Raw genomic sequence first — 16,335 nt, 5'->3', positions numbered from 1 at the left:
TTTATGGCTTTCATCCATTATAAGAACAGAGTACCCATTTTTCCATAAATAAATTTATTTATCGGATAAAATAAAAAATAAACTTGTTTTTCATTTCAATAAAACACCAGCTCTTTATGACTTTCCGCTATTATAAGAACAGAGTACCCTTTTTTCATAAACAAATTTATTTATCGAATAAAATAAAAATAAATTCATTTTTTAATAAAAGACCAACTCTTTATGGTTTTCCTCCATTATAAAAACTGAGTACCCATTTTTTCATAAATAAATTTATTTATCGGATAAAATAAAAAATAAACTTGTTTTTCAATAAAACACCAGCTCTTTATGACTTTCCTCTATTATAAGAACAGAGTACCATTTTTTTCATAAACAAATTTATTTATCGAATAAAATAAAAATAAATTTATTTTTTAATAAAAAACCAACTCTTTATGGCTTTCCTCCATTATAAAAATAGAGTACAACACGTTTTTCAACAAAACACCAACTCTTTATGACTTTTCTCCATTATAAGAACAGAGTATCCATTTTTTAATAAATAAATTTATTTATCAAATAAAAAAATAAATTTATTTTTTAATAAAAAACCAGCTTTTTATGGCTTTCCTCCATTATAAGAACAGAGTACCCATTTTCTCATAAACAAAATTATTTATCGGATAAAATAAAAATAAATCCATTTTTCAATAAAATACCAACTCTTTATGACTTTCCTTCATTATAAGAACAGAGTACCCATTTTTTCATAAATAAATTTATTTATCGGATTAAATAAAAATAAATCCGTTCTTCAATAAAACATCAGTTCTTTAATAAAACACCAGTTAGCGACAACAACTTTATCAAGAAGTAGAAAGTTTGACGCTATTAAGAGGCTTATAGCAAGGAAAAGGACAATACCTCACAAAAAATTGGAGCCATTATATACTCTGCGAGGCAAGGACTTTTATCGCTTAAAATTCTCGCCAAAATGAGTGTGGGAAAGCTTCCCTCCAAATACTGATTTTAGTGGGCCAAAGTTTCTATGTTATTGGTGAGAAATCATGGGTGTTTTTTTATGAAAATTTCAAAATTTTGCTCCCTTCCAATTTTTAGCAAGCCGCGCATTGAAAATTTTTTAACCATTCCCGGCACAACACTTGTCAAGCGTAGCACCACATGAATTCCAAGCCTTCCATACTTGCAAGGCTACTTTCCCAAATATTATTGTTCTCAGATCAGAGCCCTCGAAAGTTTAATCGCAACCTCCCCTACAACTTTCTCCTTCTATCTCTCTTTCCCTCTCTATTAATTTTCAGTTTCCCGTAGACATATGGTTCCTCTTTTCCTCTCTAGCATCTAGATCTGAATTTATACAATCATAGACACACTTTAAAGACCCTTCCGATGCAATGGCAGACTTCAAGGAAAAGCGATGGTGTAGGTTTTTTAAGCAGATATGTTATTTTCATCTCTGTTTTGTCAATTGCCTTTTTCTTGCATTTTTGGTCAATTTAACAATCGCAAGATAAACTTTTTGAAATTGTAGGCTTCTACTTCAGTGGATTAGAGTGAATGGGCATCTCAGTTGGAGTAGAGAAAGGGGTCTTTACTCTTATTATACATTAGCTGATATCTTTAGTTTATGGTTTCATGTCCAATGTTTGTCAGTTAGTTGACAAAAGTCTTTAATAATGGTAGCATTGTCCCTTTTTTTGTACACAGTATAATATCTATGCTATTTGCTTTCATATTTCAGGTTACTAGCGCTTTAAGAGTGTATCATACACTACTTTCAGTATGCCATTCCTAGATGTTTTATTTCAGCATGCTAGACGTTTTAGCTTCGGTGTTCAAGTATAGTGTTTTGCTGCTGTATTTGTTTATATTTGTGTTTCTGAGTGAACTTCATTTATCTAATGCTATCTGTGTACAGGTTAACTTCTTAAGCCAAGTTCGTTTAAGTCACGAGGGAGATGGGCCGAAAGTGGCAAAGCGTTTAATCGAGGTGTATTTTGCACTATTTAAGGTATGGAAAAAAAAGTGTTGTGCTTGTTTTCTTTGATGAAAGTTAAGGATTTCAAAGATCTAGTCAATTAACATGTAAGACACGTTAGTTTTGTGCAACAAGTTAATATGCTAGTCTCTGTTTCAGGTATTGATTTCTGATGCCAATAGGGAGCATGGGACGAACAAATGCAGTAAAGAAAAAGCTAGAAAAATTTCTAGTTCAAAATGTAATCCAAAGAATACTCCTCCAGAATCTCACGTTGAGATGGATTCCCGGTTATTAACAGCTCTTTTAACAGTTAGTATAGATTAATTTCTTTCGCTTCTTTATTATTTGATGATTGCAAACATATAAGTAGAAGAAACTGCTAAAGTAGGATTTGTATTTTTTTCTGGGATCATGTAGTAACAGCTAGAACTTTCAAGGCCATTTTATCTTTTGAAAGCGATAGAGTAAGAAAATGCTAATATTTGTGGTAAGCTATTGTACAAATTTAGGCGTACTCTTTATAAATGCTTCTAATTTTTGGCACTTACCATGTAATTATCTTATGTAGAATTCTGGCACTGTTTCTTGTTTTTCCTCCCTATACACCTTGCTTCAACTAAGTTGCCTTAGATTAGTTCAAAGACAGTGAATGTTTTGCAGGTTACTCCTAACTAATGTTTTGCTCTTTCTCAAGTATGAAGAAAAAGATTGTACACTTTATTTAGTATATGTTTGTTATGAAGAATCAACTTTTCTCTATATAATTTTTTTGAACTAATTCTTCCAAGTTGGTGCTGTGTTTTGTGACTAAAGGATCCAACTTGAAAGTGAATTGAAGTAGTTGGGAAAGTGTTATTGAGAATTGGTGATGAAGCATGCACTAAATTAAACATACTTGTGTGTTAAAATGTGGGTGTGATTAATCAAGTGGTACAGGATTTGTCTGAACCAGTGTGCTTGCAGATAATTATTATATCAGTTCATCATGCTGCTTGTGGTTATCTCCTTATATGGTGTTGAAAGATACTTTAGGCACTCTGTATAAGTTCTCTTTCTTCCATTGCAGGGTGTGAATAGAGCATTTCCTTTTGTTTCTAGCGATGAATCTGACAAGATTATTGAAACCCAGACGCCAATCTTATTTCAGCTGGTAAGCTTAGTTCCTAATTGCCCAGAAAGAATGAAAATTTTATGCGGATAGTATAATGTGGTGTTCCTCCTTTCAAAAATTTGTTTGCCCTTTTTTAGGTTCATTCTAGGAGCTTTAATGTGGGAGTTCAAGCATTAATGCTTCTTGACAAGATCTCTACCAGAAATCAAATTGTTAGTGATAGATTCTACCGAGCCTTATATTCAAAACTCTTGCTACCAACTGCCATGAACTCTTCAAAGGTGAGTTGAGTTGTAGTAGTTCTTAGAAAGTTTCTGCCAGTTTATTTGTTATGTTTGTGTTTCAACGCTTGCAAATCAACCTGTTTTGGATTCTTATTTGACAATTTGCCTTACAAGTTTTGTGTTTTCTAGTTCCACTTCTATCTGGAACATAATTTCAGCATGATCAAGTGGCTTTTTGAAAATTTTTCCTCACTTGCTCTTGAATGCTTTCTTTATTCGTGTAGACTTATTAGAGAGGGTCCTAATTGTACCACTTCTTGACTATGATATTTGTTCAATTTGTTAATCTTCAAGAGGAAATATTTATTGGGCTACTTCTAAGGGCGATGAAAAATGACATCAATCTAAGGAGGGTCGCTGCTTTCTCTAAGCGTTTGTTACAGGTTTGTGATAGCGTTGATCTTTTGTTTGCTTGTGGTTTTTGACGCAATTTAGTTCATTAAGTTAATAATTGTCAAGGGAATCCTTGATCTCGAGGAATCTTAACTTGAGAACTATTTGGAAATTTAGTTCATTAAGTTAATATTTTTGTTAAAGGAAACAGCCTTGGCGTTACTTTATAATTGGTTTCATGTCAATTGGGGTCATAATGATTTCTTCATCTTAAGCACATGCTACCAACTTATAGTTTGAAATTCAGTTCACATTTTGTACTTGTGGTTAATAAAAGTGATCCTTAGCATTTCTTTTAAAGTCCCTCATTTTCATTTCTTTTCATGCAACAATATGAGGATCAATGTCTTAGTTGATATATGTAGGCTAATGCAGGTTTAATTTATCTAACTACCAATGTAAATTTTTGTTTAATAATTTTTTTTCCATTGGACTCTATAGGTTGATGGTGGATTGTAGTAAACCTGGCTATGAAGCTCTTAGAAGCTACTTCGATTATGGACTTCGCCAATTCATGCAAACATGATACTCATTATATATCGGCAGAGGGTCTATCTTAACATTTGTTATCCCTGGCAATTTTGGTTGTACATATTAAAGCCTAATTAGGATTAGGATTTGATTTGAGTATCTTTGTGCTTTGTACTGTTGATAGTATTGGTTGTAATATATTGTTGCTCGTTTTGTATTTGTAATGATAAATTGGTTTGTTATTTCGTATAAAATTTTGCTATACTTCAATATTGACATTAATGATACCTCTTGCTAAAAAAATGGTTGAAAAAAAAAGTAGCAACTACAATCACAAAGCTGCTTTTGGCAACTTTCTTGCAAGAAAATCATCTAGCTGCATTTGATTGTCTTTGGTAAGGGGTCGATGGTTTCTAATTAGAGAAGAAACTTTCCTGGCCAAAAATGTCTTATTATAATGGAGAAAAGTTATAAAGAGCTAGTGTTTTATTGAAAAAACGGATTTATTTTTATTTTATCTGATAAATAAATTTGTTTATGGAAAAATGGGTACTCTGTTCTTAAAATGGAGGAAAGTCATAAAGAGTTGGTATTTTGTCTTATTATAATGGAGAAAAGTTATAAAGAGCTAGTGTTTTATTGAAAAAACGGATTTATTTTTATTTTATCTGATAAATAAATTTGTTTATGGAAAAATGGGTACTCTGTTCTTAAAATGGAGGAAAGTCATAAAGAGTTGGTATTTTATTGAAAAACGGGTTTATTTTTATTTTATCCGATAAATAAATTTATTTATGAAAAAATTGGTACTTTGTTCTTCTAATAGAGGAAAGCCATAAAGGACTGGTCTTTTATTGAAAAATAGATTTATTTTTATTTTATCTGATAAATAAATTTATTTATGAGAAAAGGGTACTCTGTTCTTATAGTGGAGGAAAGCCATAAAGAGCTAGTCTTTTATGGGAAAGTGATACTTTACAGAAAGTGACCGCGATTTGGTTTATGAAATAATCCCAAATAAAAATTTAGAATGAATTTATTTGTTTTGAAAGTTGTATAACGGTCATTAAAATTCCAGAGATTGGCAAAAAAATTTTGGGGTTACAGAAAAGCAGAGAGAAGAAGGAGAAGAATTGAGCTTTTTATCCGTTGCAATTGTTCCGTTAAAAATGGCTCCATTCGGTTTTATCAATTTTTTGTTGAGTAAAATCATTGTTCTAACGATCAATTCTTCATTTCTCGTTAATTGTCCTTAATTGGCCAAAATTACGAAATTTTGAGGATGCAATATGTTTGGGGTGAAACTTTGAGGATGAAATTGGTCAACCACCCAAATTTTGAGGATAAAAAAGTGCATTTTTTCCTATAAGATATTTAATCAAATGTTATTTCTTGTTTTAATTTTAGTTATGACTAAACTACATATTTATCAAATAGACATACCTTTATAATTAAAGTTAATATTTGATATTTTAGGATACCATATATTTAAATAGATGAAAATTATTTTGAACATAATATATTAAAATAATTTTATTTGTCAATCATTTTGGCCCTCTCTCAAAGGAAAAAAAATCTTGGCTTCGTCACTGTCTAGGAGGAAATTGGAGCATATTGCTAACAAAAGATTGTGAAAATTTACCTTTATATCCTAATTATTTGAAAAAAAATCTAATGAACAAATTTTGCAAAAGAAACCTTGTTTCTTACCAACAAATTAAGTAACTAATAAAATCACCTTTAATATTGCTTTAACATATTTAATTTATGTTAAATACAAATTTTACCAATTTCTCTTTTGTAAAAATATAAGTGTATCACTTTTTCAATTTTAATTACAAACATTTATGTTTTTTACATAAATGTAGTGATTCAGAGTAAAATGCCCATAAATAGTTAGTATTTTGTTGATGTAATGCAAAAAAATCCATAAATAGTTGGTATGTTATGGGCGCAATCTTTTTTACTTTCACATATTTAAAATTTGTTAAATGCAAAATCTACTAGTTTTCCTTTCATAAAAATATAAGTATAATACTTTTTTAATTTTATTTACAAATATTTATGTATTTTACATAAATGTAATGATTCAGAATAAAATACCCATAACTAGGTAGTATTTTGTTGATGTAATGCAAAAAACTCATAAAGAGTTGGTATGTTATGGGCAAAACTTTTTTACTTTCACATATTTAAAATTTATTAAATACAAAATTTACTAGTTTCCCTTTCGTAAAAATATTAGTGTAACACTTTTTCAATTTTAGTTACAAATATTTATGTATTTTACAAAAATGTAATGATTCAGAATAAAATACCCGTAAATAGCTAGTGTTTTGTTGATGTAATGCAAAAAAAAAAAATCATAAAGAATAGGTATGTTATGGGCAATATATTTTTTACTTTCATAAAAATCAGTTTATGTTAAATACAGGACAACCAATTTTCCTTTCGTCAAAATATTAGTGTAACAGTTCTTCAATTTTAGTTACACATATTTATGTATTTTACATAAATGTAATGATTCAGAGTAAAATGTCCATAAATAGATAGTATTTTGTTGATGTAATGCCCGTAAATAGATAGTACTGCTTATGCTTCCTTTTCGGTGTTTTATTCATAGGCCCATTATATTTATGTTAATTCCGTCACACCCCAATATATTTCCAACTTCTGCAGTACGCTACATTCACATTTCTAAACCGCGGTTATAGGTCACCACTTACTTTTTTAGAAACATTCCCTTCATCTCCGTACATGTCAGGTTGCTACGTGCCAGCTTCTTTGCTATATAATTTACTTTTAACACCTGTCTTTGGAATATGTGAATACACTACAGAATTTACCCGTTTTAATCTGCAGAATATCGTGCAATAAAAGATAAAGCATGGAATTGTGGTGTCGTCCTCACTTTTTCACTCCCGTCAATGTCAACGACAAAGACTTTCGTTACTTTCCTGATTCCTGTTTTCACACATGAAAGTACGTGGAAGCAGGATGACCAGCTAATCTTTCAGAAGTCTTCCCAAGTGACTTCGTTCCCTGGCATAGTGCATTTCATACTAATATCTCAAGGATCAAGCACGCCTGAATACAAAAATTTACAACTGTTTACTTTTGGTCATCTGCTTGATTCTGATCAAAATGATCTACAGAAGCGTATTATTCTCGTGTTTCCCTCTAATTTGTTTGATTAGCTTCAACACGGGACTGATTTATGCCGATTATTGGTGCGTAAATACTACATATAATCCTAACACCATTGCTGGCAGAAGGTATACAGACAACTTGAATTTCCTCCTTTCCACTCTATCCTCAAATGCTTCTTTGGCAAGCAGGAATGGCTTCTACAATTTCACTGCTGGCCATGACCCCTCTAACATGGTCTATGGCTTATTTGATTGTCGAGGTGATGTGAATCCCGATGCTTGTGGACGATGTGTAGCAAACGCCCGTGGGGATATTCTAAAGACATGCTGGAACCAAACGACTGCTTTTATGTCGTACGACAACTGCTTGTTGCGTTATTCGAATGAGTCCATGTTCTCCAGGACCGATCAGAGTGTCACGTTCGCAGCGTGGAATACACAGAATGCCACTGATCCAGATAAGTTCAACCAGGTCTTAAGTGATATGATGAATGACATAGCAAGTCAGGCTGCAAATGATCGGTCAGGGAAGAAATTCGCTGTCAAAGAAGCTGATTATTCCACATTTCAGAGATTATACGCCCTTGGACAGTGTACTCCAGATCTTTCCAGTCTTGACTGCGAGAATTGCCTTAGAAACGCCATTTCTCAAATACCCACATTCTGTAATAATCGTCGGGGCTGTAGAATTACTTTTTTTAACTGCAATATTAGGTATGAACTCTACAAGTTTTACAATTCTGTAAGCCCAGCACCCGAGCCTGCATCGAGTTCTTCTTCTCCTCCTCCTTCTCCACCTCCTCCTTCCAATTCTACTAGTAGTGAAGGTAAGTTCCAGTTCTTACTAAAATGATATGAATTTATCTGAACTCTTAATTGCAATTTTGTTTTAGGATTAGTTAGTAATTCAAGTCTTCACACTTGTAGCTATTAAGCCACACCTGGTAGTCAACAACTATATTCATCAAGTTCTCATGTGGATTGTATAGATTTCATTACTTTTTTCCAGCCAATTTCTCGCTTAATGAGGCAGCGGAAGAAGAAATCCTGAATCTTTTTCTCCATATATAACTATGAAAACCACAAAAATCTCCATTGGTCGGTTATTTTGACAGAATCCAGTATGGGAATTTAAACTGTCTTATTTGTTAAAGATTTTAAAAGATAAATGGATCTGAACATTTCACTTTTCAAATCCTTGCCTACTTTACTCTAAAAGCAGATTTTTGAGCTAAAGAACTTTTATTGATTTATTCAGAGGGGGGCGGAATCTCAACACAAACAATTGTTGCAATTGTTGTCCCAATATCTCTTGCCATTGTGCTATTGGTCGTGGGCTTCTGCATAGCAAGGAGATCCAAGAATTGTTTTCCACATAAATGTAATGATTCAGAATAAAATACCCATAACTAGGTAGTATTTTGTTGATGTAATGCAAAAAACTCATAAAGAGTTGGTATGTTATGGGCAAAACTTTTTTACTTTCACATATTTAAAATTTATTAAATACAAAATTTACTAGTTTCCCTTTCGTAAAAATATTAGTGTAACACTTTTTCAATTTTAGTTACAAATATTTATGTATTTTACAAAAATGTAATGATTCAGAATAAAATACCCGTAAATAGCTAGTGTTTTGTTGATGTAATGCAAAAAAAAAAAATCATAAAGAATAGGTATGTTATGGGCAATATATTTTTTACTTTCATAAAAATCAGTTTATGTTAAATACAGGACAACCAATTTTCCTTTCGTCAAAATATTAGTGTAACAGTTCTTCAATTTTAGTTACACATATTTATGTATTTTACATAAATGTAATGATTCAGAGTAAAATGTCCATAAATAGATAGTATTTTGTTGATGTAATGCCCGTAAATAGATAGTACTGCTTATGCTTCCTTTTCGGTGTTTTATTCATAGGCCCATTATATTTATGTTAATTCCGTCACACCCCAATATATTTCCAACTTCTGCAGTACGCTACATTCACATTTCTAAACCGCGGTTATAGGTCACCACTTACTTTTTTAGAAACATTCCCTTCATCTCCGTACATGTCAGGTTGCTACGTGCCAGCTTCTTTGCTATATAATTTACTTTTAACACCTGTCTTTGGAATATGTGAATACACTACAGAATTTACCCGTTTTAATCTGCAGAATATCGTGCAATAAAAGATAAAGCATGGAATTGTGGTGTCGTCCTCACTTTTTCACTCCCGTCAATGTCAACGACAAAGACTTTCGTTACTTTCCTGATTCCTGTTTTCACACATGAAAGTACGTGGAAGCAGGATGACCAGCTAATCTTTCAGAAGTCTTCCCAAGTGACTTCGTTCCCTGGCATAGTGCATTTCATACTAATATCTCAAGGATCAAGCACGCCTGAATACAAAAATTTACAACTGTTTACTTTTGGTCATCTGCTTGATTCTGATCAAAATGATCTACAGAAGCGTATTATTCTCGTGTTTCCCTCTAATTTGTTTGATTAGCTTCAACACGGGACTGATTTATGCCGATTATTGGTGCGTAAATACTACATATAATCCTAACACCATTGCTGGCAGAAGGTATACAGACAACTTGAATTTCCTCCTTTCCACTCTATCCTCAAATGCTTCTTTGGCAAGCAGGAATGGCTTCTACAATTTCACTGCTGGCCATGACCCCTCTAACATGGTCTATGGCTTATTTGATTGTCGAGGTGATGTGAATCCCGATGCTTGTGGACGATGTGTAGCAAACGCCCGTGGGGATATTCTAAAGACATGCTGGAACCAAACGACTGCTTTTATGTCGTACGACAACTGCTTGTTGCGTTATTCGAATGAGTCCATGTTCTCCAGGACCGATCAGAGTGTCACGTTCGCAGCGTGGAATACACAGAATGCCACTGATCCAGATAAGTTCAACCAGGTCTTAAGTGATATGATGAATGACATAGCAAGTCAGGCTGCAAATGATCGGTCAGGGAAGAAATTCGCTGTCAAAGAAGCTGATTATTCCACATTTCAGAGATTATACGCCCTTGGACAGTGTACTCCAGATCTTTCCAGTCTTGACTGCGAGAATTGCCTTAGAAACGCCATTTCTCAAATACCCACATTCTGTAATAATCGTCGGGGCTGTAGAATTACTTTTTTTAACTGCAATATTAGGTATGAACTCTACAAGTTTTACAATTCTGTAAGCCCAGCACCCGAGCCTGCATCGAGTTCTTCTTCTCCTCCTCCTTCTCCACCTCCTCCTTCCAATTCTACTAGTAGTGAAGGTAAGTTCCAGTTCTTACTAAAATGATATGAATTTATCTGAACTCTTAATTGCAATTTTGTTTTAGGATTAGTTAGTAATTCAAGTCTTCACACTTGTAGCTATTAAGCCACACCTGGTAGTCAACAACTATATTCATCAAGTTCTCATGTGGATTGTATAGATTTCATTACTTTTTTCCAGCCAATTTCTCGCTTAATGAGGCAGCGGAAGAAGAAATCCTGAATCTTTTTCTCCATATATAACTATGAAAACCACAAAAATCTCCATTGGTCGGTTATTTTGACAGAATCCAGTATGGGAATTTAAACTGTCTTATTTGTTAAAGATTTTAAAAGATAAATGGATCTGAACATTTCACTTTTCAAATCCTTGCCTACTTTACTCTAAAAGCAGATTTTTGAGCTAAAGAACTTTTATTGATTTATTCAGAGGGGGGCGGAATCTCAACACAAACAATTGTTGCAATTGTTGTCCCAATATCTCTTGCCATTGTGCTATTGGTCGTGGGCTTCTGCATAGCAAGGAGATCCAAGAATTGTTTTCCACATAAATGTAATGATTCAGAATAAAATACCCATAACTAGGTAGTATTTTGTTGATGTAATGCAAAAAACTCATAAAGAGTTGGTATGTTATGGGCAAAACTTTTTTACTTTCACATATTTAAAATTTATTAAATACAAAATTTACTAGTTTCCCTTTCGTAAAAATATTAGTGTAACACTTTTTCAATTTTAGTTACAAATATTTATGTATTTTACAAAAATGTAATGATTCAGAATAAAATACCCGTAAATAGCTAGTGTTTTGTTGATGTAATGCAAAAAAAAAAAATCATAAAGAATAGGTATGTTATGGGCAATATATTTTTTACTTTCATAAAAATCAGTTTATGTTAAATACAGGACAACCAATTTTCCTTTCGTCAAAATATTAGTGTAACAGTTCTTCAATTTTAGTTACACATATTTATGTATTTTACATAAATGTAATGATTCAGAGTAAAATGTCCATAAATAGATAGTATTTTGTTGATGTAATGCCCGTAAATAGATAGTACTGCTTATGCTTCCTTTTCGGTGTTTTATTCATAGGCCCATTATATTTATGTTAATTCCGTCACACCCCAATATATTTCCAACTTCTGCAGTACGCTACATTCACATTTCTAAACCGCGGTTATAGGTCACCACTTACTTTTTTAGAAACATTCCCTTCATCTCCGTACATGTCAGGTTGCTACGTGCCAGCTTCTTTGCTATATAATTTACTTTTAACACCTGTCTTTGGAATATGTGAATACACTACAGAATTTACCCGTTTTAATCTGCAGAATATCGTGCAATAAAAGATAAAGCATGGAATTGTGGTGTCGTCCTCACTTTTTCACTCCCGTCAATGTCAACGACAAAGACTTTCGTTACTTTCCTGATTCCTGTTTTCACACATGAAAGTACGTGGAAGCAGGATGACCAGCTAATCTTTCAGAAGTCTTCCCAAGTGACTTCGTTCCCTGGCATAGTGCATTTCATACTAATATCTCAAGGATCAAGCACGCCTGAATACAAAAATTTACAACTGTTTACTTTTGGTCATCTGCTTGATTCTGATCAAAATGATCTACAGAAGCGTATTATTCTCGTGTTTCCCTCTAATTTGTTTGATTAGCTTCAACACGGGACTGATTTATGCCGATTATTGGTGCGTAAATACTACATATAATCCTAACACCATTGCTGGCAGAAGGTATACAGACAACTTGAATTTCCTCCTTTCCACTCTATCCTCAAATGCTTCTTTGGCAAGCAGGAATGGCTTCTACAATTTCACTGCCTGGCCATGACCCTCTACATGTCTATGGCTTATTTGATTGTCGAGGTGATGTGAAATCCCGATGCTTGTGGACGATGTGTAGCAAACGCCCGTGGGGATATTCTAAAGACATGCTGGAACCAAACGACTGCTTTTATGTCGTACGACGACTGCTTGTTGCGTTATTCGAATGAGTCCATGTTCTCCAGTGCCGATCAGGGTGTCATGTTCGCAGCGCGGAATACACAGAATGCCACTGATCCAGACAAGTTCAACCAGGTCTTGAGTGATATGCTGACTGAGATATCAAGTCAGGCTGCAAATGATCGGTCAGGGAAGAAATTTTCTATCAAAGAAAAGGATTATTCCACATTTCAAAGAAGATTATACGCCCTTGGACAGTGTACTCCAGATCTTACCCGCCTTGACTGCGAGAATTGCCTTAGCAATGCCATTTCTCAACTACCCAGATACTGTCCGAATAGTCTGGGCTGTAGAATTACGTATTTTAGCTGTAATATTAGGTATGACGTCAACAAGTTTTACAATTCTACAAGCCCAGCACCCGAACCTGCACCAAATCTTGGTCCTCCTCCATCTCCTCCTTCCAATTCTACTGGTAGTGAAGGTAAGTTCCAGGTCTTACTAAATTGATACGAATTTTATCTGAACTCTTAATTGCAATTTTATTTTAGGATTAGTTAGTAATTCAAGTCTTCACTTGTAGCTATTGAGCCCACCTGCTAGTCAACAACTATACCCATCATGTTCTCATGTGGGTTGTATAGATTTCATTTCTCGCTTAATGAGGCGGTGGAAGTGAAAATTTTGACCCTTTTCTTTGGCAGACTTGTCCCTTTGTTAAAAAAAAAAAAAAAGATGAAAAGAAATTGAATGAGTACCATTCTGCTAAAAGCAGCCTCTTTATTGATTTATTCAGAGGGGGGCGGAATCTCAACACAAACAATTGTTGCAATTGTTGTCCCAATATCTCTTGCCATTGCGCTATTGGTCGTGGGCTTCTGCATAGCAAGGCGACCCAGGAAGCCATATTATGCCATTAGCGAAACAAGCGGTAAATTATAAGGACTAAGAAGTGCAGTTGCAGAAAACACATTTATCATTCTTAAAGGGTCGATTCATTTAATTTTCACTAAGCTTGTAACATTTTTGCTGTAGGTGCAAGTGAAATCTCAATCACAGAATCGTTACAATATAACCTCAGTGATATTCAAGCTGCCACGAACAACTTTGCTGTTGGAAACAGAATTGGAGAAGGTGGATTTGGACCTGTATACAGGGTACATTAAGTTTAAGCCATTTTCAAGTATGCTGAAAATTTATGAATATGATCGTTGTAAATCAAAATTTTGCTTATACTTTGTTAATTTGCAATCAGGGTACACTTCATAATGGACAAGAGATAGCAGTGAAAAGGCTATCAAGAAGCTCAGCTCAAGGTACAGAAGAATTTAAAAACGAAATTGCCCTGGTTGCTAAGCTTCAACACAGAAACTTGGTCCGACTACTTGGTTTTTGCTTGGAAGGAGATGAAAGAATACTCATCTATGAATTTGTGACCAACAAAAGCCTTGACTACTTTCTCTTTGGTTAGGTTCCAGTCAAACACCCTTGATTTATTTTGGGATTGATTGTCCATTCTTTTTTGGAAATTAACTTTTGTGGTTAAAGAAACTAACAAGACTTGCCATGTTTGATGATTGTATAGACCCAGAAAAGCAACCATTGTTGGACTGGTCAAGACGATACAAGATCATAGGAGGAATAGCAAGAGGACTTCTTTATCTTCATGAAGATTCTCGACTTAGGATTATACATCGTGATCTTAAAGCCAGTAACGTATTACTAGACAGAAATATGAATCCAAAGATTGCTGATTTTGGCATGGCAAGGCTCTTTGGAGTTGATCAATCTGAAGGAAACACAAGTAAAATCGCAGGGACATAGTAAGTTCTGCACCCTCATCTTGTTAGCTACATGGTTATATGATTGTAATAATACAGTGATCCCACTATCTTTAAAACTCAATATTTAATTACATTCTCTACATTTTGTCATCATCAGTTTTTAAATTTCCTAATTGCTGAATCCTGAAGTGTATTACAAATGGTTCTAATTTGTAGTGGTTACATGGCTCCTGAGTACGCATTGCACGGCTTGTTCTCCGTAAAATCGGATGTGTTCAGTTTTGGTGTTCTAGTTTTAGAAATTCTAAGTGGCAAGAAGAACAGTCAGTTCAACCAAGCGCATGGAGGAGATGACCTTCCAAGCTATGTGAGTGCAAAATAAACATCTCATTTTCTTGGAATTCTCATTGGAGAGCTCTTGTATACATTTGAATGAGACAATTTATTCCACTATCATCACTTGCAATACATGTTGTAGGCTTGGAGACAATGGAGGGATGGAACACCATTAGCATTGGTAGATCCAGCAATCGGAGATACGTATTCAAGAAATGAAGTTATTCAAAGCATCCATGTTGGCTTGCTGTGCGTTCAAGACGAAATGGAACAAAGGCCAACCATGGCTTCAGTAGTTCTCATGCTCAACAGTAACTCTATAACGTTGCCTGCACCTAATCCGCCTGCATATTTTGGTAGTAGTAGAACACAAAGCTCACCTAACGATTTACCAGTATCTGATACATCTACAAGCACCAAGTCACCACCAAACCCGTCTATCAACGATGTTTCAATCACTGAGTTACATCCCAGATAAACAACAGCAGAATTATAGACATCTCCAATCACGTCAAGTAGTTGCATAGGGAAAATTTGTCAAGATTTTGTACTGTAAAATAAGCAGGTCTTTAGCTGAACACTTCAGTCCATCTGTCTAGTGTTGATTGATGGTGTCTAGCCTTGAGCATTGTAGTCTGGTTCATAAACCGTGTGGAACGTGGACCGTGTAGATATCTATCATGATCACCTCCAGCAGTCCAATTACATTCTGGCACATCAACCTACTTTCTTAAAAGTGAAGAGAGTTACACATAAAATGGTGTTTGGTCCCATGAGCTGTTGGGGATTTTGTTGATTTGATTTGGCATTTTTATCTTTTCAAGTGGGTTGGTCTCCTGGTATCTCTAAACCTTAAGCTTTACGGGTGGTTGTAGGCTGCCAGGCAATGGTGGGCTTAGTCCCAATTTTGCTCCCCAAATTTTTCTGCCATATACTCATTTTGACTAGAGTTGTGGGCAGGTGGCATTTTGTCAATTTGCATTTTCTGCCATATACCATAGAGTATTATTTGAAATAATTGTTATAACACTTTTTGTGATGTGATATATGTGAGATAAAAAGGTGATTGAAAATATAAAAAGTTAAATTAAAAAATTTGTTTATGATATAAACGAAATATTATTTGAAAAAATTTGGTATCCAAACAAATCCAGTGGCATTTTGTCATGTTTGTTTTATATACTTTTTATTTTGTTTTTGTGTTTATAGAGTTTTAAAACGTTTTCCTTTTTCTTTTTTGCGTAATCATTGATAGTTGGCGCAATCATCAACTAAGCTGAATTTGAACTTTAGTTCAAAGCCTAATAAATGAAATGGGTTGTTATTAGTTTTTATCTTTGATTTCCACATTTGAGTTTATGTACTTTACCATCAATTTATGCCAACCCTATTTAAGTTTGAGCCACAAATCTCACAGTTTGTTATCTAGCTACTTTTACTTTTCTAATAACTTGCGTAAAATCATAAATACTCAAAACAAGTTACTAGTGACATGATTTGAAGATAAAATTGCCCAAAAAAAAATCTAGTTTTTGTGCTGCTCTAGCATAAAAATTAAAAGTAATCTATACAACTCCTAAAATCCACCA

General features: G+C 33.9%; 4 protein-coding genes across 6 annotated transcripts; all 4 read left to right on the top strand.

The window, feature by feature from the left end:
- Positions 1-1,265: 1,265 nt before the first annotated feature.
- On the top strand, positions 1,266-4,377 carry LOC113755693 (uncharacterized protein C4F10.09c-like). Of its 3 annotated transcripts, XR_003465718.1 has the most exons (8): positions 1,266-1,425; positions 1,535-1,590; positions 1,922-2,014; positions 2,141-2,293; positions 3,051-3,134; positions 3,233-3,376; positions 3,674-3,762; positions 4,214-4,377. XR_003465718.1 is itself a non-coding variant. In XM_027299627.1 (6 exons), exons 1-6 carry the CDS (start codon positions 1,393-1,395, stop codon positions 4,229-4,231), a joined length of 525 nt encoding a protein of 174 aa, XP_027155428.1. In that variant the 5' UTR covers positions 1,266-1,392; the 3' UTR covers positions 4,232-4,377. The 3 variants fall into 3 exon arrangements, 1 of the variants encoding a protein (XP_027155428.1); XR_003465717.1 differs by lacking the exon at positions 1,535-1,590; XM_027299627.1 differs by lacking the exons at positions 1,535-1,590; positions 3,674-3,762.
- A 3,010-nt stretch (positions 4,378-7,387) lies between these two features.
- LOC113755692 (putative cysteine-rich receptor-like protein kinase 9) lies at positions 7,388-8,790 on the top strand. The gene is made up of 2 exons (XM_027299626.1): positions 7,388-8,219; positions 8,651-8,790. Exons 1-2 carry the CDS (start codon positions 7,388-7,390, stop codon positions 8,788-8,790), a joined length of 972 nt encoding a protein of 323 aa, XP_027155427.1.
- Positions 8,791-9,836: 1,046 nt separating this feature from the next.
- LOC113755691 (putative cysteine-rich receptor-like protein kinase 9) lies at positions 9,837-11,239 on the top strand. Its single transcript, XM_027299624.1, has 2 exons — positions 9,837-10,668; positions 11,100-11,239. Exons 1-2 carry the CDS (start codon positions 9,837-9,839, stop codon positions 11,237-11,239), a joined length of 972 nt encoding a protein of 323 aa, XP_027155425.1.
- Positions 11,240-12,567: 1,328 nt separating this feature from the next.
- Positions 12,568-15,569, top strand: LOC113755694 (cysteine-rich receptor-like protein kinase 10). Its single transcript, XM_027299628.1, has 7 exons — positions 12,568-13,110; positions 13,423-13,557; positions 13,662-13,783; positions 13,882-14,092; positions 14,212-14,449; positions 14,627-14,777; positions 14,889-15,569. Exons 1-7 carry the CDS (start codon positions 12,639-12,641, stop codon positions 15,222-15,224), a joined length of 1,665 nt encoding a protein of 554 aa, XP_027155429.1. The 5' UTR covers positions 12,568-12,638; the 3' UTR covers positions 15,225-15,569.
- Positions 15,570-16,335: the final 766 nt, after the last annotated feature.

This window comes from Coffea eugenioides, unplaced genomic scaffold (genome assembly GCF_003713205.1).
Source record: "Coffea eugenioides isolate CCC68of unplaced genomic scaffold, Ceug_1.0 ScVebR1_1652;HRSCAF=2538, whole genome shotgun sequence".
Lineage (NCBI taxonomy): Eukaryota > Viridiplantae > Streptophyta > Magnoliopsida > Gentianales > Rubiaceae > Coffea > Coffea eugenioides.
The sequence above is the reverse complement of the archived record's forward strand: the minus strand, read 5'-3'. Positions and strand labels throughout refer to the sequence as shown.